Genomic DNA, 22,984 nt, shown 5'->3' on the forward strand with positions numbered 1-22,984 from the left:
CAGGAGGGGCTCTCCATTGAGCAGGTGGTCAAAACCTGAAGACGTGTTGGGGGTGAGCGGGCATAGGAAAGCACAAAAACGGGGCCCAGGACAGGCAACTTCTTGCACAATTCCGATCCATTTATGAAATCCAGATAGCATATAAGACAACATTCTTCTTCTGCAAGAGGGAAGTTCAAGTACAATCCTTCCAAGTGACGGCCAGTTGCAACTTCCCAAAGATTTAAAGAGAAGTAGCGAACCAAGCACAATAGTCAATACTCCAGCTGATTTGGGGGGCCTTAACTGGTGATATTCATCATTCTACCACTCATTTCAAATTTGCCTCATATTCCACTGGCATTTCTGGAGTGCTGCCTTGTGAGGTCACCTAGACCTTAATCTGAAGACATTAGGCTCTTAGTTCCCTTGCTTTTATGGAATTTTAGTTGTGGCAATTTCCCATGCACTTCTGGCCATGGAACACCTCTGAGTTCTAGATATATTTCTCTTTGCTCAGCAGCCCTATTTCCCCATGGTGATGAGCACAGTATCTCTTACTATCTTTGCTGGTCCATTTAGTTAGGAATGTATGGCAGTCAGATCACACATGAAATCAACCACAACTTCCAGATAAGTGGGACTCTTAATGGGTCCCCTGACAGAACGCCTCTCCCCATACTCCAAGAACCAGGATTTTAACTGGCAAAGTCTAAGGCTGTAGGGAAAGGAAGCGCAGATCCCCAAAAGTGGGGCGCTGTGCTTGATTATAAGGGCTCACCCTTTCTTCTAGAGGTGGTTATTTTAGCTATGGCGGGCACAGCATCCTATACCAGCTGTTGGTTTAGCATATAAACTTCATCCTGGAGGATAGTACCCCAACCCTAAGTTTTTTTTTACCCAAGCTGGTACCTTAGCTGAGTCTTTCATGGTTAATATTATTCCACTGTTCTATCAGGTCTGTGGCTTTTGGGTGGAGGGGCATGCAGTGATTACAAACTCATGTCGCACCTCGTTTTACGTAGCACTTGTCCTTTGGTTGGAGCAATGTTATGTGGGACACCAGATCATTCTGTGAGCCATCAGATGGGGGTGCCAGCAGTGGCACTGTGAGTAGAAAAGGGAAACACATATTCAGACTACGTTTCATGTCCCCAGGATAAACTGCTGCCCTTTCCAAGGTCAAAGGGATCCAACGCAATTGACCTGCCCCCAAATAGCTACTGGGTCTCCCCCAAGGAATGGTACCATATTCGTGTCCATTGCCAATCTATTTCTGGCATTTAACATTTAGCAGTGACAGTAGCTATATCAGCCTCAGGGAGGGAGGCCAAGCCTTTAGGTCCATGTATAACCCCTGTGTCTGCCACCAAGGCCACTCTCTTCATGGGTCTAATTCACAAACTCTGGAGTGTCCAAGAAAGGAGTCTGGCTAATCCGTGGGCAGGTGATAATGTTCTCTGGTCATAAAGAGTATTTGCTTTGTGATGGGCATGGCTCAGGCATACTTGTGCTCACTCCTGTAAGCCCATCTACATACCCTCGCCCATACTCCTTGAATCCAATCTTCTAGTCTTATTTCTTCCAGGCCCGTGAAGCCATTCACTTCGCTAAACTCGATATATATGCATACTTCGGGCCAACTCTCCCTCTAAATGATTAACAATCATACTGTTTCTCAGATCTCCCCACTGGATGGATTTTCTTCCTTATTGACCTTAAGGTCCACCTAACACGTCAGGCTGACCCATCTTTTTAAGAGTTTGAGTGTTTTCTTCCTCCATGAGTTAATCAGAATGCGAGAGAAGCATCATAAGATAGAGGTACTAACATGAGGTCAGTGACATGAGACTCTGAGACAGCTCTTTACGATATATGCTCATACCTCCTGGATCTGCTTAAGCCCAGTTCCGAATGTATCACTTCCACCACACAATATATTACTCCTACGTCATACAATGGGATCACAGTAGTACCCAGTTCATAATGGGCAGCTCTAGGCCCAGAGTCACTCTGTGTCCCATCATCAGGGGTTTAGTCTCTAACTAGGGCCCAGTATCATACTGGGATGATGCAGGAGCCACCAGTACATTTCAGAACCCTAAAGGTCTGCACTGAAACAATCCTACCTGAATTTGCTGAAGCCTCCACAGGGCAGCATTGTTTCTCACCATGGATACGTTCAGGCCCATTGTTCAATCTCATGTACCCAACACAGTTAGGAACTTTTGAAATGTTCCTCTTCCTTGGGCTCTATTTGACACACTCTGCTTCTCCATTAATGGTTGTATATACACACATACATATATACACTATATTTTTGATAAACATGATATATATGACTTTCATATATATTTATGACATATATATGACTTTTATATACATAAAGTCTGAATGGTATATGCATCAGAAATATAGTTCAAATCACAGCAATTATTTATGTACATAGATGAAGAAGGTCTTTTTTGTGTATGTATCTGTATGTGCTATATTCCTGATTTCCCCCATTATTTGTCATTGAACCAACATATGTTAGAGGTGGAGCAACCATACGTGCCAGTTTACACCTGTTACGCCATTGTAATTATCAGCACCTCTTTCATTTGCAAAATATCCCTTTAAATGACCCAAGTTTTAGGATATCAGAATTAACATATCCTTTTTGATACAGTAAAAGAAAACAACAACTACAAACTCACAGAATGTCACGGCTGGAAGGAAATTTAGGAAACAATTTGAAACCTCTTGTTTCACCCATGGAGGCATCTAAATAAAACTGCTTGTTAATCTCAGAGTCACTAGAAAACCATAAGCCTTTTAGACTATAATTCTATACCTACTCTTTCCTCACCCCATAAGATTCTCCACTATAAGAACAAAGACATACAAAACAAATTAACAAAATTACAAACAATAAACACAGTGCCTTGTTTATGAAGTTACTCAATGAATATATATGGAGTGAAGGGGTGTAGAACCTGGAGCTATTGACTTCTAGAGTCACATTTATAAACTTTCATGTACTTTTAACATTAAACCTGAACAAAGGGTAAGTTATAATTTCAGATTTTTTACTTCTGTATCTTTCAGTTCAAATGGCATGGCTACTAGGTATGCAGTCATAATCTCTAAAATATGTTCAAGTGCATAGTGGTGTCTAGTATTCTGAGATGCATAGATAATGGCCCCTGTGGTCCAGTCTGCATGTTGCCACTTTTATCTAAACAGAAATTTGGCATCAACATTATAATTAAACAGTCACACATCTTTACTAAACCTTTGGTGTGAATGGAAAAAGTGATGAGCTGTGTAAATACATTTTTAATCCATAGAAAAATATATAAAAATAGAAAAAAAACACTCCTCCATCTATAAACATTATCATTTTACTCACAGTAACAACAGCTCCTGCTTTCAAAAGCTGTCTCCTTCCATTGCTACCTTACAACAGTGACAATGAACATTTCTTTCTGGAAAATCCACTGCCCTGCTAAACACACACAATCTCTTATGAATTCCCTACCTTACTCTCACTAAAGTTCTATTTTTAAAACAAATTTTCTAGCTTGTCTCTAACTCTTTCCAATTCTCCAAGACTCCAATAGGTAGGCACAGGAAGTTGAAAAGAAAAGACTGAATATTCAAATACTAATAAGCTTAGGCTGCTTACACATTAAAGTTCTTTTGGCACTTACTGCCATCCATCCACTTGCACTTTGCTACCTACAAAAATAAAAGGCAAATCATATAAAATATGTCTCCAAAGGAGACAGGTGATTGCTAAGGCCTACCTGAGAAACATCTAATGCTCTATGGTTCTTGACATTTCAACTGTAAAGATTGACATTTTTGATACTTGATGAAATATTCATACAGATCTCTGGAAATAACCTGATGGTGCACTTTTTGCCTATATGGTTTGTTTCATCTTACCTTGTTTAAATATTTCAAAAATACATGCTATTTCTCTTCAGGAAAATTGCGAATTCCTGGAGGTTATTATGACCCTCTGAACCTTCCATAATGTGAAACACACTACTAAGTATAACATGTTTGAAACACAGACTATTAAATAACATGAAGAGAAAATGAGACCAAAAAAAAAAAAAAACAAAAACCCAAATGACTCTTGAAGAATAAAAAGAAAGAACTGAACACAAAATGAGTCACAGAGAAACTGAAAGGGAAATAGCCAAAGCTGCTTTACAGCTTTCACATATAATGCATGAAACACTGGAAAGATTATTAAATAGGTAAATGTTTTTTAAACTTCATTACTTACATTCCTGGGGCTGTCATGGCTAGAAGGGCAGGGAGGGTGCTGGGCAACAGGGAAACCAAGTAAGCAAACTGGCATCTGGCCCTTTTCCTTACTCCAGCCATCTACCTGCTCTAACTGAATCTCCCTAATTAATACTGGAATTCCCTGTACAGAGCTGTAAACAGTTTCTACTGCTAAAAAATAAAGCTAGGTTTAAGACTACCAAAATAGAACCGAGTTCAAAGAGGAAAAACTTTAGCATCTACTTAAAGCCTCTATTTAAAAGTAGTTTCAAAGCCTGACGATGATGTATTCAAGGCGGGGAATTCCAACATGGGGAAAACTTTGCTCTGAGTCTGTGAGTTACAGAGACTTGTCTTGTTTATCGTTTTGTCCACCACAGTCCTTTGTCCATAGAAAGTGTTCCATGTAGGCCTGTTAACTGAATGAAAGATTTGCTTGAAGACTGTAATTCTTAGATTTTCCTGAAATTCGAGATAAAGTCAAAATATAAGCTAACCCCAAAGTAGAATGCTGAGCTCTGCCCCAGTTAAAATGGATACGTGCAATACATAAATGAGTCACTGTTGAGTCTTCTAACCTTATATGGTTGAGATCTGTAACCCGAGTTTGGTTATGTCTTCCTCACGGATAGAGAAAGATCTGAAATGTATCTTCACATGGCATTTCTTACTGTGATGGTTAATTTTATGTGTCAACATAGCTAGACCACAGGGTGTCAGATATTCGGTCCAATGTGATTGCCGGTGTTTCTATAAGGGTGTTTTGGATGAGATTAACATTTTAGTCTATAGACTGAGTAAAGCAGATTGTCCTCCCTACTTTGGGTGGGCTTCATCCAATCAGTTGAAGGCCTGAATAGAGCAAATAGGCTGACCATCCCCTGACCAAAAGAGAACTCCTCCTGCCAGGCTGACTTTGAGCTGGGACACTGGCTTTTCCTGGGTCTCAAGCCTGCTGGCCTTTGGACTAAAACTCCACCATAGTCTTTCCTAGGTCTCCAGCTTGCTGACTCACCCTGAAGATCTGAGGATGAGTACACACACGCACACACACACGCACCCCTTACTGGTTCTGTTTCTCTAGAGAATCCTGAGTAATACACTAACAATGTAGAGATTCCATTAGAAAGCTTTCCTTCTGCTTGGTGTAAAAGAAGTTGGGGGTGGTGGTGAGATGGAAACATCTAGAATATAGTTTAGGCTCTTTCATGAACTTTTATCCCTCCCACTACATTTTACAAATACTCTGACTTCTTCAAAAGAAAAATAACCGTAGAAATGCTCAGCTTGTCTGAGGGACATACACAAGAAATCTCTAGTCCTGAGGCCAAAGCGCCACATGTGAGCACCTATCTTATTAGAAGTGTAAACCCAGAATAATCAACTTAAAAAAATCTGGTTATGTGAATTCAAAAATTCCTGAAATTACAAAAAGTAATTATTGTAAGAAAGAGTGCCCAAGAGTAACAGTTAATTCATTTATAAGAAGGTAGTAAGACCAAATAGCCTGATAAAAATTTATCTACCAAAGGATACAGACCAGTAAGAAAGACATTAAAACGTTATTTGAAATTGTTATTATCTAAGCAAATAGAAATATTTTCCTACAATGAGCTGTACAATACCATTTTGTAGAATAAAAATGGCTACACAATTTAAATAGAGCCTTTTGGTAGTTACACTCTAAAACTACATGTGGGGGCTTCCCTGGTGGCGCAGTGGTTGAGAATCTGCCTGCCAATGCAGGGGACACGGGTTCGAGCCCTGGTCTGGGAAGATCCCACATGCCGTGGAGCAACTGGGCCCGTGAGCCACAATTGCTGAGCCTGCGCGTCTGGAGCCTTTGCTCAGCAACAGGAGAGGCCGCGACAGTGAGAGGCCCGCGCACCGCGATGAAGAGTGGCCCCCGCTCGCCACAACTAGAGAAAGCCCTCGCACAGAAACGAGGACCCAACACAGCCAAAAATTAATTAATTAATTAATTAATTAAAATAAAACTACATGTGGGTGTACATGGGTGGCAAGTTTAAGAGCCAAATGGCTTTCATTCATTAAGCAAAATTAGACCTTAAAACAAACATGAAAGAAGCCATAAAAATTTACCCATTAGGAAAAAAAATTAAATATGAAATAGTCAATGAAGTATAGACTCCATAAATGACTGGTGGGTGGCTTCATTTCATAAAGTGGCCGGGTGACACCATAAAACTGAACAAAGTTCAACTACATGTCAAGTTTCACAGTATTTTCAACCCACAATTCAAACTGTCTGTGCTTTAACCCGTAGAGGGATAAAAACTGCATCCATAAATCACAGGCTTTTTTTAAAATGCATTTTTGTAAATGACAACGTGGGTAATGTTGCAATCCATGAGCCACTATTTCACTGAAAAAGCGACTGGATATTCTGAGTGGGCACTCACTCTGATTTTCACGTGACATTAAAATAAGAGGCTGTTGTACTATACACTCAAGGTTTCAAGTTTATATGCAAGGACTAAGCATTGGAACACGGTAACTACAGGATTTAGTTGTAATCACAGAATCTGTTTGTATCTGATAAACAGCCAGATTCTATAATTTAATTTTAGGTAGCTGCGTTAGAAAAAAAAATGAGGAATGATAAGTATGTCTTATTCCATCCTGAGAGTCTATATGCTGCTCCTGATAAAGGTCATTTGATGTTTATTTACTTCCACATAACATCTTCGTTACCCTTTAAAGTTTGTCAAACATGGTCATTCATTGTTTTAATATGTTAAAGCTCAGTGTTCCATTTATGCTTAAAATGCTGGCGTGTTTATATGAAGTTTCTCCTAAATCCATGTCTTTTTATTTTGGGTAGCCATGAAAATTACTCACTGTACCTGAAAGGCTACTAAAGCAAGAACATATGCTCACACTGTTACCATTTTTCATTATTCATGCCCATACTTTTAGAAAGTGCAAATGTTTGTATCACCCCTTTGAATTCTCACTCCTGCATCTGGAGTGCAGATGTCACCCAGTTCAGTTTCATAGGCAGACCGAATTCAAGAAGCTCTCAAAGTGTTGGCAGTAGAGCTCTTTGGGGAACACCATAAGGCTTTCCAGGTAATCAAGGTTACTTTTGTATAGAATGTGTCTCTTTTCTTATTCGTAAAACACTCAGATACAATTGTTCCAGAGCTCGACTAAACAAAATAAAAAATTCAGTCTCACTAGGCACATTTCAAGTGCTCAATAGCCACATGGCTATCAGAGTAGGCAGTGCAGTATAGAACATTTCCATCATCGTGGAAAGTTCTAGTGAACAACATTGCTCTGGACAAATGGGAAGAATATAAGTGAGAAGTAAAGTGACTTATTTGATGCCATATTGTTAGAAAGTGGCACAATCAAGACATGTACCGAGATCTTGTGAATGCAAATCTTGTTCTCTTTTTTATTTTAATTTCTGGTGAGTATGATCTCTCTTAAGCAAGTATCCTTCAATAGGAGGACAAGATTGGAATCTCCCATCTGAGGGACTCATCTGTATGTAAATTCCACCCAGGTCAACAAAGAGCCAGTGCAAACATTTTGCTCAAGTGTGCACTTACCAGACAGCCTTGGCTACCATAATTGCTGGAATCTCAAACAGCAAAACAAAATTCTTATGTATTTTCTATTCCTTTAACAAATACTTAGCAGTGCTGATTATCTTTATTCATGCCAGGCACTATAATAAGAACTTTATAAATATTCACTCATTCTATATGCATAACAGCCCAAGGAAGTAGGTATTATTATTATCATCCTTATTTTTTAAATGAGGAAACTGAGACTCAGGGAAGATAAGTAATTTACCCAAAGTTATCCAGATAGTGAGTAGCAGAGTTGGGTTGAAGCCCAGGAGGTCTGTCTAGGGTGCCCATGCTTTAAACTACTATGCTAGAGAGACTCTCCATTAGAAATACAGCACAATCTCACTCTCACTAGAAATCACATCAAGAACATATATCTTGATACCATCAGCTTGAGGAAAAAACAAAATAAAACCTTTCTGTTTTTGCAGACAAGGGTAAAACTTGATGTCAGCCTTCTTATTCTTTACATTAAATTCCAATAAGCAGGAAGAAAGGGGGATTTTATGTTACTAGAACTCTTTAAAATTAGAGATGCTACTGCTGGTTATCCTAGATCAGTGCTGTCCAACAGAACTCTCTGTGTGATGGTGATGTTCCAAAGCTGTGCTATTTAATTACAATGGTGACTAGCCATACGTGACTACTGCACACTTAAAATGTGACTAAGGTGATGGAGAAACTAAATTTTAAATTTCATTTCATTTTAACAAATTTTAACTGAAGTTTCAACAGCCACATGGAGCAAGCAGCATCTGGATTTAATAGCAAAGACCTCGACGGTTCAATTAAGAGCCAAAGAGGGCTCCTTTTTTTCTTCTAAACCTTGTGCTTGCCCACTATGTCCTACATCAAAGAATTATAACTTATCTATTCAGTCATGCAGGTCAGAATGCTTAAGTTATTCTGCACGCCTTACCTCCAGAGATAATCCATCACCAAACTCTGCTCGTCAAAAAAAATCCCAAATGTTTGTACATTTCACCATTTCCCCCCAACCACCATGGTCTAAGCCACCATCATTGTTAGCCCAGGCAAACACAACATCCCCTAAATTGTTTTATCCCTCCACACTTGCTTCCCTTTTTCTAAGTGTAATCATGTCATTCTCTTCACACAATTTCAGTTGTTCTTGGGAAAAGATTACATTCTTGAGTGCTTATTATATGCCAGGTATTATGCTAGATTCCAGGAATAGTACAATAAGAAAATTGACAAGTTCCTCCTTTTCTGTGTCCCAGAAGGCCCTAACTAATCTGAAGTCTGAAGCCTGACTATCATTCCAAAATCACTGTCTCAGCTCTAAATACACCAGCTTTGTGAGGGAAGTCCATTTTTCTGTCCACTGGGAATTCGTAGTACCATATAATAAACGTATCTATGACGTATGCTAGGTTAGTAAACTAAAGGAGATTACACATAAATTATAGGCTCGGTTTTCTGACTGAAACACTATCAACATTCAGCTAAGATAAAAAATAACGATAATAGGTTTGATGTAATGGGTGTCTATTGTGTATATGATTCTTTACATAAGTGGTAAGAGTGGTTTCCACACATTAAAGGCCTATGTACATATGCACCAGGCATTTTTCAAAAGCTCATTTTAAACCTCACAATAACCTTGTGCATTTATTATTTAATCCCTTCCTTACAGTTGAGGAAACTGAGTTATGGCAGTTAGTTAAATTGTTCCATGCCACATAGCTATTAAGTAGACTTGGGAGAGCCAGGTTTCAAACCCAGAGCTGCACTTACATACACACACACCCCCAAATCCCATAGCCATAAGTGCTAGAGTCTACTGATTGTTCACTTAATTACTACAGTAGCCCTGTAGGACAAATTATAATATTATCTAAAAAGTGAAAAAAAATTGAAAATTGAGAAACTGTGTAATTTTCTAAAAATTATAAGTACATATCAAATGGCAGATAAAGAGGTTTTGGACTCGGGTTGATAACTATTCCAATTCCGTGTTTTTATCATCACAACATACACTCTCTCCTACTCAATCCATGTGAAATAAAGAATCCTGGCACAATGGGCAAATATGCTTCTGAATGAGCTTTGCCTTATTTGTTCCTGTGGGGCTATTGTAATAACCAAACAGCAAACTAAAACACATATTTCTATCGCCAGCTTGGTGATACTAAGCGCTCTACAGGACATCTCATTAAATGATACCAAGAATCTATAATGATGAACTTAATGGCGCACAGCATCTGCCCTCAATACTAGGAGTTGGTAGGGCCAATGCGCTCTTTCCATGATAAATAATATACCGCGTGGTATTCCAACTGCGCATCAACGTTGCATGAAGAAAAATGAACGGAAGAAATAACACCCATCAGGTATGAGTCAACAGTGGAGTCCCAATGGGATATTTTTTTATGCATCACTTTTGGATCTTTAGGACTTAAGATTTTCCTCAGAGAAAGCAAACAAGAGAGACAGAAAGAAACACACAGAGAAACAAAGCGGAAGAGATAGAACACTATAAAAAACATCTATGAAATTCATCAGTTTGAGGTCTATTCAGTATCTATGAGACCTAAAGAGAATAGCTGACTCCCTATTACTTTTCCCACTAATCAATGTTTCTTTAAGATCAGTAAAGATTTTCAGTGTGCTTTTATTCTATCTAAGTATGCAAATGTCAATAGACGTCTCAAAAGTCATGTGCTTCAGCCAGGCCAAAAGAAACAAGGTGTAAGATGAGGCTGGAGATGTAGGTAGACAGGAGTCCTTGCTTGCCTTGTAGGCCGTGTGAAGGGGAAACCTCGTCTGGTGATAAATTTTGAAAAAAGGATCTAACCACATTCAATAGACAGGTTGGCTCACTATGTGGTAAAATCCTGCTGTACAACTTTTTCTACAGTGAGGATATTTTTGAAATAGAATTTATATGAATATATTCTAGTTCTAGTTCATAATTCCTAGTATATAGTTTTAACATTTTTTAAATGGCACTCCTGTAGCATTATCGGTTTGAAATAATATGAACCTTTTTGAATGTAATAGTCACAAAATGCTTTAAGATAAGGTTCAAGGTCAGAAAATTAAGTATCTTCCTCATTTCTTTCAAACTAGGTATATTGCTTAAAAAACCCATTTAATAGTATATGATAATATTTAAGTCAGCATGTAGAACATGTCTCTGAAATGTAACTCTGTGCAGCAACTAGGCTTTCAACCTGGGATTTCAAAGTATCTTACTATTTGTTTGCATATAAAAGAATATACTGCATTCAAGAAATAGATTTAAGACTAGATAGATAGACAGATAGATACACTTATCATAGGTCTGTAATATAGCTCTAAAAATGAAGAATATAGAATATTTGAAATATATAGTATTGAACAAAACAGTGTCTTCATTGACATAAAATATTTTATCATGAATTTAGTATACGTACAATATTTACAAACACTAATATCTAAGAGAAAGCATTCACATTCTCTAAAAGAAGTGCTAGCAAGACTTTTATTTAAACTTTCTATGTCCCAAATTCTATTACATTTTCCCTACTAAAGGGTTTGGTTCAGATGTTTATATTTTACTTACAAGATTGCTCCTCTGCCTGGTACACACAAATATTTATGTCTTATATAAAACCTAAGGACATCTTAAAGTTAATTGTTATAAATTATTCTTATCCTTTCCTTTAGACTCCCAAAATTATATTCAAGGAAGTTTCTCTCTTTCCTCACCCCTGGGACCAATGACGAAAAATATATAGAGAGAAGAAATGAAGCAGGAGAAAAAGAGAAAAATACATGATATAAATCAAACTAATTTTTTCCTGGGGAGTTTTATAGACCATGAGGTTCATTGTCACTGAAATACTTCATTTCTTTAAAACTTTTGTACCATAATAAGTTTTCAAACATCATATTATAATGTAGAAAAGTATATGTTTTGATAAAACCAAACACCCTATGGCCACCCAAGCCTCCCATCTAAACATATATGTGTGCACACCATCATTTAATATGGTATGTGTAGCTGCCATGGAGCTTCAACGCCACAGGGTCCATCATTTCTTCTATTAACTAACATATTTCAATGTTGACTAAGCAAAGCAAACTTTTTTTTTTTAACATCTTTATTGGAGTATAATTGCTTTACAATGGTGTGTTAGTTTCTGCTTTATAACAAAGTGAATCAGTTATACATATACATATATCCCCATACCACTTCCCTCTTGCGTCTCCCTCCCTCCCACCCTCCCTATCCCACCCCTCTAGGTGGTCACAAAGTTCTGGGCTGATCTTCCTGCGCTATGCGGCTGCTTCCCACTAGCTATCTATTTTACGTTTGGTAGTGTATATATGTCCATGCCACTCTCTCACTTTGTCCCAGCTTACCCTTCCCCCTCCCCATATCCTCAAGTCCATTCTCTAGTAGGTCTGTGTCTTTATTCCCGTCTTACCCCTAGGTTCTTCACGACCATTTTCTGTGTTTGTTTTTAGATTCCATATATATGTGTTAGCATACGGTATTTGTTTTTCTCATTCTGACTTACTTTACTCTGTATGACAGACTCTAGGTCCATCCACCTCACTACAAATCACTCAATTTCCTTTCTTTTTATGGCTGAGTAATATTCCATTGTATATATGGGTCACATCTTCTTTATCCATTCATCTGTTGATGGACACTTAGATTGCTTCCATGTCCTGGCTATTGTAAATAGAGCTGCAATGAACATTGTGGTACATGATTCTTTTTGGATTATGGTTTTCTCAGGGTATATGCCCAGTAGTGGGATTTCTGGGTCATATGGTAGTTCTATTTTTAGTTTTTTAAGGAACCTTCATATTGTTCTCCATAGTGGCTGTATCAATTTACATTCCCACCAACAGTGCAAGAGTGTTCCCTTTTCTTCACACCCTCTCCAGGATTTATTGTTTGTAGATTTTTTGATGATGGCCATTCTGACCGGTGTGAGGTGACACCTCAGAATGGGAGAAAATATTTGCAAATGAAGCAACTGACAAAGGATTAATCTCCAAAATTTACAAGCAGCTCATGCAGCTCAATATCAAAAAAACAAACAACCCAATCCAAAAATGGGCAGAAGACCTAAATAGACATTTCTCCAAAGAAGATATACAGATTGACAACAAACACATGAAAGAATGCTCAACATCATTAATCATTAGAGAAATGCAAATCAAAACTACAAATCAAACTTTTGAAGTAGTACAAAATCTGAAGAAAATACTCAATGTAAACAAAATACGTGGCAACACTAAAACAAGCTATAAAAATTTTATAAGTGGTAGTTTGGCAAGACCTACATAACTTGCCTGCATGCCACCCAAGGTGAAGGACTGTAAAGCCTGTGGCATTATAAACACAGGGAAACATACACACACACACACACACACACACACACACACACACACACACCCCTTCTATGTATTTAGGATCTCTGAGCTGTCTTCAACATGTACTCTCCTTTTTCTCTCCATCGCACTAACTCTATAATAAACCAGTTGTCTTCTCCCCCCCATCCTTCAAGGAGGCTGGATCAAAGAACTGGGCTACTTTATAATGCCACATCCCTTAGGTATCATAATTATAGAGTCATTTAGTACACTTCTCAGAAGCGAGGTGTTACACTGATAGTTGGTAAGCCAGGACCTCCCCCTCTTCCCTTCCCAACACATAATTCCAGCATAGCTCTCAAGAGGTTATACATCAATGCTGTCTCCTTGATACTCCTGCTGGAAATCTGCATATTTATAACATTTTTAATCAGATTATGTGAGTCTGCAATGTGAACCATGGATCTTTTTCTTTTTTATTTATGTTTTAATTGAAGAATTGTTAATTTATAATGTTGTGTTAGTTTCCAGTGTACAGCAAAGTGATGTAGTTATACATATATGTATATATTCTTTTTCAGATTCTTTTCCATTATAGGTTATTACAAGATATTGAGTATATTTCCCTGAGCTATACAGTAGGTCACTGTTGTTTACCTGTTTTATATATAGTAGTGTGTATCTGTTAATCCCAAACTCTCTGCTCTCCCTTCCCTCCGCTATCCCCTTTGGTAACCATAAATTTGTTTTCCATGTCTGTGAGTTTATTTCTGCTTTGTAAATAAGTTCATTTGTATCATCTGTTCATAAAAAAGTGAACCATGGATTTTAAGGAAGCAAGGCCATTGGCAGAAAAGCCGTTATAGACCATAACACTATCACAGACAAGAAATGATGGTGGTTGGGATTAGAATGGATAGAGTGAAAATGTAAAAAATAAATGAATTTGAGAGAAATTGTGGAATTAGCATGATTAGAAATTGATACTTGAACTTGAATGTGGAATGTGGATAGGTTTGGTGAGACAAGACAAAAATACTTATGTCTTATGTTTCTGCATTGAACTGTTGAAGAGAGGGTGGCGTTTACTGAGACAGGAATTATTTGAGGGAGAAGGACTTAAATGTGATACCAGGGCGTGACAATCACGGGAACCAAAAGTCTGCTTTCCACAGTGAGGCTCACGAAGATGAGGGTAGACGTAGAAAATAAAGACACAGTATTTCTTCTGGGTGGTGGGTTTAGAGTGATTTTTTTTTCTTTTTAATATTTTCACTATTTTCTAGAGTAACCATATATTATTTTTACAGAAAAAAATTACCATATATTTTATATATTTTTAAAAATATGGCTTCAGGAGCAAAGAAGCAGAAAATTGCTAATATAAGCCTTTCTTCACAGCAGTAAACATAACTTGTCATCTACGATTTCCTGCTTGTGAATTTTTTGGGCCTAAACCGTAATATAAAATTCAAAGTTTAGCATGGTGAAAACACGTCACAGCCAACGCAAAAGATGTTATATATCTGAACTTGAACTCAGAAGGTATTAATGCTTAGGCTAATCAGAGGGAATCCCCAAAGAATTTAAACTCTATCACAGCCCTAAGACTTTGTGCATGTACAATCTCAAAGTTAATAAAAGTAGTTCACGTTGAGTCCAATGTCACACTAAGGGACTAGTGTGCAAGAGAGTTGTTAGATGGCAGCTGCAGGCAAGGGCACTGGGTATGAGTGATGGAAAGTAGCTGCTGCACCATTATGTCTCTGCCAACATTTACACTCCATATCATGACGGCTGAGAAGGACAACATTTTCCTCATTGATACATACAGGTATGCATTAGGCAAAGAGGCGTACCATGCACACACCTGGTCCGTGCCAACAGACTCACACTAGCTTAGTCTGTCAAGTGTTTACCAATCCCAGACATGATAAAATTAATAATATACCTTTAAATCCATGAGTGGGATTTCATTCTCACCGAGTTAAATAGATTACAAAACTAATAATAATGCCTTGTCTTTAAGACACAGTTGTGACTAGACATATACCTAATATTCCCTAAATTCCCTTTCTTACTTGCTATTTTCGTTCACAGTTAAATCCATACTCAAACTTAGGAAATCTCTACCTGGGAGTTTATGAGGCTGATGTCAATCATAGCAGTCTTTTCAGAAAATTTTCCATTTTCTACTCCCTTGGTAAAGGAGAGAAGTTATGTAACAAAATATTCAAATACTACCCTAATTACCCCTATAGGGAGATGACAACACACCAACACAGAGAAGTTGTAGAAAAGTTTACGTCTGGGGTGAAAAGTGAGACTGAAAGAGTCAGTGGATCATGAAAGAAAGTGTAGGATTTTCAAAATCCAGACTTCACAGAAGTCTGACCATGTCTGCAAATTCATCATCTTGGTAATTGAGAGGAAACAGCTCACTTTTGTAAAATATTTTGTAAAATATTTATTATTTGGTCCTTAAGGAAAAGTTTTTGTAACCCCTGTTATACAGCTGAATTCATACTGTGTTTACTGACTTTCCTAAGGAAAAAAAAAAAAGAAAGAAAGAAAAGGAGAGAAAGACTATATATCTATGTCTGTGTGTCTGTCTGTCTATCTCTCTGTCTATCCATCTATAACTATCTCCATCTATCTACAGGTCCTATGCAGAACAAAATATAAATAGGGACCTAATGGCAGCTTTTACCTACTGCTCATTTACTTACTGCTCTTCACCAACTAAAATGATATAATTTAGTTAATAGTTATTTTAAAGATTCAGAAAATAGCTGTTTCAGTTACTTAGCATAATATAAAGTTGCCCTGGCAACTATTTTTTTTTTGAAGAAAAGACTCAAAGCTTTTTAAAAACTAATTCTCTCAATATAGATTTCCAAGCATGAAAATGAAGCACCTTGTTCTCTTTGCAACTACTGAAAGATAAGGGCACGACGGCACCCACAGTCTTCATCAAACCACGTAAGAAAATCCATTAAAATGGTGCTGTTGAGAGGAAGGTTGAGGTAAGTATAGTACTTTCTGGGATCTGAGTAAGACTAGGGGTAAAAGAGTCCATTTGCAGTGACATGGATGGACCTAGAGATTGTCAAACTGAGTGAAGTAAGTCAGACAGAGAAAGACAAATACCATACGATATCGCTTACATGTGGAATCTAGAAAAATGATACAAATGAACTTATTCACAAAACAGAAATAGAGTCACAGATGTAAAAAACAAACTTATGGTTACCAGGAGGGAAAAGGGGGGAGGGATAAATTGGAAGATTGGGATTGACGTATACACACTACTGTATATAAAATAGATAATTAATAAAGACCTATTGTACAGCACAGGGAACTCTACTCAGCACTCTGTAATGACCTATATGGGAAAAGAATCTAAAAAAGAGTGGATACATGTATATGTATAACTGATTCACTTTGCTGTACAGCAGAAACTAACATAACCTTGTAAATCAACTATACTCCAATAAAAATTAAAACAAAACAAAAGAGGCCGAAAAAAGAACTTCAGAGTAAATCTCTGTCTGGGCCGGAGATTCCACCCAACTAAGAAAAATGTTTCAAGTCCTTCTGTAGGACAATGTCCCATTCTTACATTCTTAAATTTGTTATGTTATATCATATTAATTTCATAATATAATTTAATGATTACAGTATATTAATTTATATTATATTATAAATATAATTCTTAATTTAAATTATTCTCTCAGTTGGATAGCATATATCTTCGAGGGTAGATTCTTTAAGAAAGTTTGGTGGGTGACATTTTCTGAGCTTCTGCGTATTTAAGTATGTCATTTCCATTGTCTTCATTCATTAAAAAAAAGTCATAACTTGACCCTATATAATAAAGTGAGGCCACAACCTTTTTCTCTCAAAAAAACAAAAATCAGTAGATGTTACTCCATGGACTTCTGCAGAGAAGTAAGTATAAGGTTAGTCCGATTTTAGCATGTAAAATAAAAACCTGCATAAGTTTTCACTGTTTTCAAGTTTTTGCATGAATTGTTCTTTCCCAAGAAAGAACATTTGAGAAAAACTTATTGTGTTTGTCTTCCACATCCGAGATGTGATTTCTCAGTGTCAAATCTGTTCTTCTCTGCTGGCTTTGTGGATTTAATTTGCCTGCTGCATTTTAAAATTTCATTATTCTCTCCACTATTCGTTTCTTCTCAGCATTTTTCCTAAAAGGTGATGGTTCTCACCTTAGGGCTTTCTAATTCCTTTTCATAATAACCATACCTTATATTCTACTGAGATCGCTAGTCAATTTCCTTACAATCTTTCCTATTTCCCTTTTGAGGCTTCAATATAATTTTTTCTCTACTTTTCTTTAGAAAATTTTAAAGATTCATAATTGAATTTTTTTCAACACATTTTAATGGTGGGAGATTTACACAGAAAAGGTGTAATGTAAGCCACAAATGAGAGTCACATATGTGATTAAAATTTTCTAGTGGTCAGTAGTCATATGTAAAAAGTAAAAAGATATCATATTTTAGATTCTACATGATATCACTTATATGTGGAACCTAAAATATGACACAAATGAACCTATCTTTGAAACAGAGTCATGGTCATAGAGAGCAGTCTGGTGGTTGCCAAGGGGGAGGGGTTTGAGGAAGGGATGGAGTGGGAGTTTGGGGTTAGCAGATGTAAGCTTTTATATATAGAATGGATAAACAACAAGGTCCTACTGTATAGCACAGAGAACTATATTCAATATCCTGTGATAAACCATAATGAAAAAGAATATTAAAAAATGCATATAATATCTATAACTGAATCACTTTGCTGTATAGCAGAAATTAACAAGACATTGTAAATCAACTATACTTCAATAAAAAATAAAAAAAAATTAAAAGTAAAAAGAGAAACACATAAAATTAATAACATATTGTATTCAACCCCAGTATAGCCAAAATGTTAACATTTCATTATGAAATCAGTCTTTTTTTGTTTGTGTGCTACGAATTCAAACTCTGGTGTTTATATTACACTTGCAGAACATCTCAAAGTGGACTAATTACAGGGCTAGGAGCCATCATACTGGACAATGCAGATCTAGATTTTTATGTTATCATCATACTTTAATAAAAAATGTTTTATAAAAAAATAATTAATGTAAGAGACAATCATAAATAATTTTCTCTTACCTACACAAATCTTCTTTGATTTGAAGAGAGATCAATTCCTTAGGAATATGAAAAGAAAGTATGCTCTCTGACATCTGCTCCCGGATTCGCATCCACTTATTGTCAGATGTGGGGAATCTATATAATTTACACACTGGGTTCTTTAACACTGGAAAAGGAGAAAAAAATAAAGTTAATAGTTAAATTATAAAGATATGCACTTTAGAAAAAGATCAATTAACAAAATCATTAATCAGGCTACCATTCTAATTATTTGATCAAAATTTTTTATCATAATCCATAGTGTAATTGAGTTTCTAAGAATTTTCTCCTTACATCTTATTTTTTTCAGTAGCTTATGGGATATAGTCTTTATTAAATTAAAAAGTGATACATCAAATTCCAATTCATAAATGTGGCTACTATGGTTCTCTGATATACCACCTATTAATTCTTTTTCCTTCTAAAGATTTTCTTAAAGTATATGTATTTATAAGTATAGACGAAAATATATGGATTTATACACCATACATGCTTTGAAAAAATACATTTCTGGATTTCTTCCACTCACTCTTAGTCAACTTTACCCACTTATATAGTAGGTGACAACTGATATGTTATATTAGAGGTTTTAAATGACCCTACTACCAAAAGTGACTTTTTTCTTAAATGTCAGAAAGGTTCATTCCTTGGCTTAAGATCTATTACAATTCAAATATTACTCATACTTTAGTGTCAATAAGTCAATAACACTTTCCTAAAACCATATATTATCAGAAGAAAGACATGGAGACTATGAACAAACTGAATATTTGGGATGGGTGACAGTGATTAGGGAAGAAATAACATGGCCATGTCATCAAGGATTTTAAAAGATTTAAAGAAAAAGTGTAGGGCTAGATATTAAGATAATACTTGATACATTTTTTGTGAGGCCAGCATTCCTACCACACTACCAAGCCCTATATTTCAGGGCAGGATTTTATTTCCATTGCTGTTGGATAATGAATATAAGAGAAATATATCAAAGCTTAATGGACAACAAAATATCAGGTCAATCAACAGTCAAGTATCTATGATTATTTGGCTCCAGTTTACCAATGAAGCTGATTAAAAAGAGAATTTGATATTGAAGTGGATGTAAGACTTTAAATAATGCCCAGCCTGGTATGTGGCCCAAGTCTCTTCAACGTATGGAGTAAAATGCCTTTCTCATTTTAGGGTTCTATAAGGCTGTGTCTCATTCATTACTTGGAAATATAAATATAAATATATTTCTAAGCATTAAAATGAGGAACTATTCATCCATTCTGCAACTATCATTCTCAGAGGTCCAGTCTGACAATTATCATTATCAGAATTGATACTAAATAGGAAAACTTTATTTCAAACATCTCATTCTTTAACAAACAGATTCAAACCTCCCGGCACACTTATCTACCCCCTACAAGAATTAGCTAGAATGTTCACTTTTTAAAAGCATCAATAGAAGCGAGAAGACGATAGAATATTTCCAGGGTGCTGAGAGACAATATTTTAAATCTAAAGTTGTATGTCTAAAGGATTATGGGTTTTTTTTTTTTTTTTTTTTAAGGATTATGTTTTTGCCATAAACATGACCTTTAAGTTTTATCAATTAGATTATATCACAGATCCATATATAAGGCTAATTATACTTATTTTCTTTCTCTTTTTAATGAGGTATAAAGGTATAATTGACATGTAACATTATATTAGTTCCAGGTAAAGAATGTAATGATTCAATATTTGTATATATTGTGAAATGATTACCATAATAAGTCTTGTTAACATCTGTCATCATACATAATCACAAATTTTTTCTTGTGATGAGAACTTTAAAAACCTCTCTTAGGAACTTTCAAATATACAATACAATATTATTAACTATAGTCACCAAGCTGTACATTACATCCCCATTGCTTATTTATTTTATAATTGAAAATTTATACCTTTTGACACCCTTCATCTGTTCCACCCACCCCCATCCCCTGTCTCTGGCAACCACCAATTAGTTCTCTATATCTATGAGTTCTTTTTTTATTTGTTATGTTTTATTTTGTTTTTGCTTTTAGATTCTACATATAAGTGAGTTCATACAGTATCTGTCTTTCTCTGTCTGATATTTCACTTACCATAATGCCCTCAAGGTCCCTCCATGTTGTCACAAATGGCAAGATGCATTCTTTTTTAAGGCTGAATAATATTCCATTTGTGTGTGTGTGTGTGTGTGTATCACATTTTCTTTATCCATTCATCAGTGGAAACTTAGGGTGTTTCCACGTCTTGGCTATTGAAAATAATACTGCAATGAACACTGGGATGCATATATCTTTTTGAATTAGTGTTTTCATTTTCTTTGGATAAATACCCAGAAGTGGAATTGCTGGATCATATGGTAGTTCTATTTTAAGCTTTTGGAGGAATCTCCATATTGTTTTCCATAGTGGCTGCACCAATTTACATTCCCACCAACAGTGTATGAGGGTTCCCTTTTCTCCACTTCCTTGCCAATAACACTTGTTATTTCTTGTATTTTTGATATTCATTCTAACAGATGTGAGGTGATACCTCACCGTGGTTTTGATTTGCATTTCCCTCATGATTAGTGATGTTGAGTAACTTTTCATGTACCTGTTAGACATCTGTGTGTCTTCTTTGGAAAAATGTCTATTCAGATCCTCTGCCCATTTTTAAGCAGAATTTTTTTTTTTTTGCTGTTACTGAGTTGTATGAGTTCTTTATATATTTTGGATATTAGCCTTTATCAGATATATTTTCTTTTATATGAAATACAGAAACTTACAGCCAATGAAAGAAACTATGATATTTCATTCATCTTTAAAGTGACAATGTTTTAAAGATGTAAGAATTTTACTATAACCTCTATTGCCCTATCTCTAGAGTTGGAGAAGAAAAACAATGTATGTACAGAATTCAATATATTGTAAGTCAGGTTAAACCATTTATGGGATCTCAGAAATTCTAATATAGCTAACATGATCAGGAATATAAATGCATCCTTTTATAGTAAGACAGAAACAGTCTCTGAAATGTCCACATTTTTCCTTAGTAACCTAAGTAAATATTCAATTACTTGGGTTACCTATACTTAGTATATGCACTGCTTTTTAACCCCTGCTTTTTTTTTTTTTTTTTTCAGGATTACACAGAATCTTTGTATCTCCCAAACCATGGTTAAAAACCCTGGCTTCCTGAAGGGGAAAATTGCTAATAGTTTAGGGGTTATGTATTAGTAAGCCTTTGAAGTTTGTATCACTCATTAATCTGATTATCATGCTATCCATGTCACTGCTGAAATGTACAACATAGAAGGCTAGAAAAATATTAAGGTTTATTCTATTGTTACACCGACTTTTTAATTAATGGCTTTTTAGTAATAGCATGACCTGGTAATTAAGAGCAAAGGCCTTGGGATTAAAACTGGATTTAAATTCTGGACCTGCTATTCACTAGGTAGTGACCTTGAGCAATTTCCTCATCTGTAAAATGGAGATAATAATACTGCCTTCTTCATAGCACACATCAGAAAGCAAGGTAAGGCAAGGCATATGAGTGGCATCTCGCCTGCCACTTATTTGCCATTATTATCACTACTGGTAACATAATTTATAACATAAATTATAACATAAATTATGTAATTTATGTTATCATTCAAAAATCAGTTAAATAATTATAAATTATAAATAATTATAAATTATAATTATAAATTATAAATAATTTATAGATACATATTATCACATATTTTGTAATTTTACCAGATGTCTCAAAGTCATCATTTATCAAATTGTTTAGTTCCTTGTTGAAATTCAAATATATTACTATAAGTAACACTATACACACACACACACACACACACATATGTGTACACACACACTCAGGAATGTACAAATGTGTATATGAATTTTTCCTACTGAATCCATATACATACTGTTTTAACAACTTCATTAAAAGTAATAAACTAAAACTCAAACTAATTAAGAGCTTGACATTTCTAATACTCCCTCTTCTAATATCTCATTTCAGATGATACAAAATCCAATAGCTAAAAGGAATTTGTTTTGCCATATAGCCAAGATATATACATGTATTTATATATATTATATATCTTTCTTACAGAATTGTCAAGTCTAACACCACTCTGCTGACTCCCATGATTACCAATATTTAATAAGTGTCTACAATGGTTCTGTAAGAATGCTGCTCAGATTCAGTATTGAGTTCACAGAAAATTAAAATGTATGTTCATATGAAATGAATGTAAGTTTCCAAAACTGAGGTACATACCTGCATTCAAAAAAGGTAGGTTATCTTTTCCGCTCACACTTTCTGGGGCTGTACATTCACATACCAGTGCACACTAAGAAGGAATAAAAGAAAAAAGAAAAGAAAATATATTTGAAAATGATCAAATGAGAAACGAGATTCTTTTTTTATTTGCAAAACATGAGGTTATGCACGGTTTCAAAAAGTTCTGAACAAACATTTTTGTAAAACTATTTTCAGCTTTATCTTTACAATGAACCTTGTTTAACTTGTGATTATTTACTTACATTTATATATAATATGATTATATTA

At 35.7% G+C, this 22,984-nt stretch overlaps 1 protein-coding gene across 12 annotated transcripts in view; it reads right to left on the reverse strand.

The window, feature by feature from the left end:
• Window positions 1–22,984, reverse strand: part of INPP4B (inositol polyphosphate-4-phosphatase type II B) — a 779,792-nt gene that overhangs the window by 177,166 nt on the left and 579,642 nt on the right. For all 12 annotated transcript variants that reach the window (XM_057546957.1, XM_028168300.2, XM_057546956.1 and 9 more), the window contains 2 exons: window positions 22,694–22,766; window positions 18,389–18,536 (listed from right to left, as the gene is read on the reverse strand). In XM_057546957.1, the coding sequence (XP_057402940.1) occupies window positions 18,389–18,536; window positions 22,694–22,766 (221 nt within the window). The remainder of the gene's footprint in view (window positions 1–18,388; window positions 18,537–22,693; window positions 22,767–22,984) is intronic.

Source organism: Balaenoptera acutorostrata, chromosome 5, assembly GCF_949987535.1.
Source record: "Balaenoptera acutorostrata chromosome 5, mBalAcu1.1, whole genome shotgun sequence".
Classification (NCBI taxonomy): domain Eukaryota; kingdom Metazoa; phylum Chordata; class Mammalia; order Artiodactyla; family Balaenopteridae; genus Balaenoptera; species Balaenoptera acutorostrata.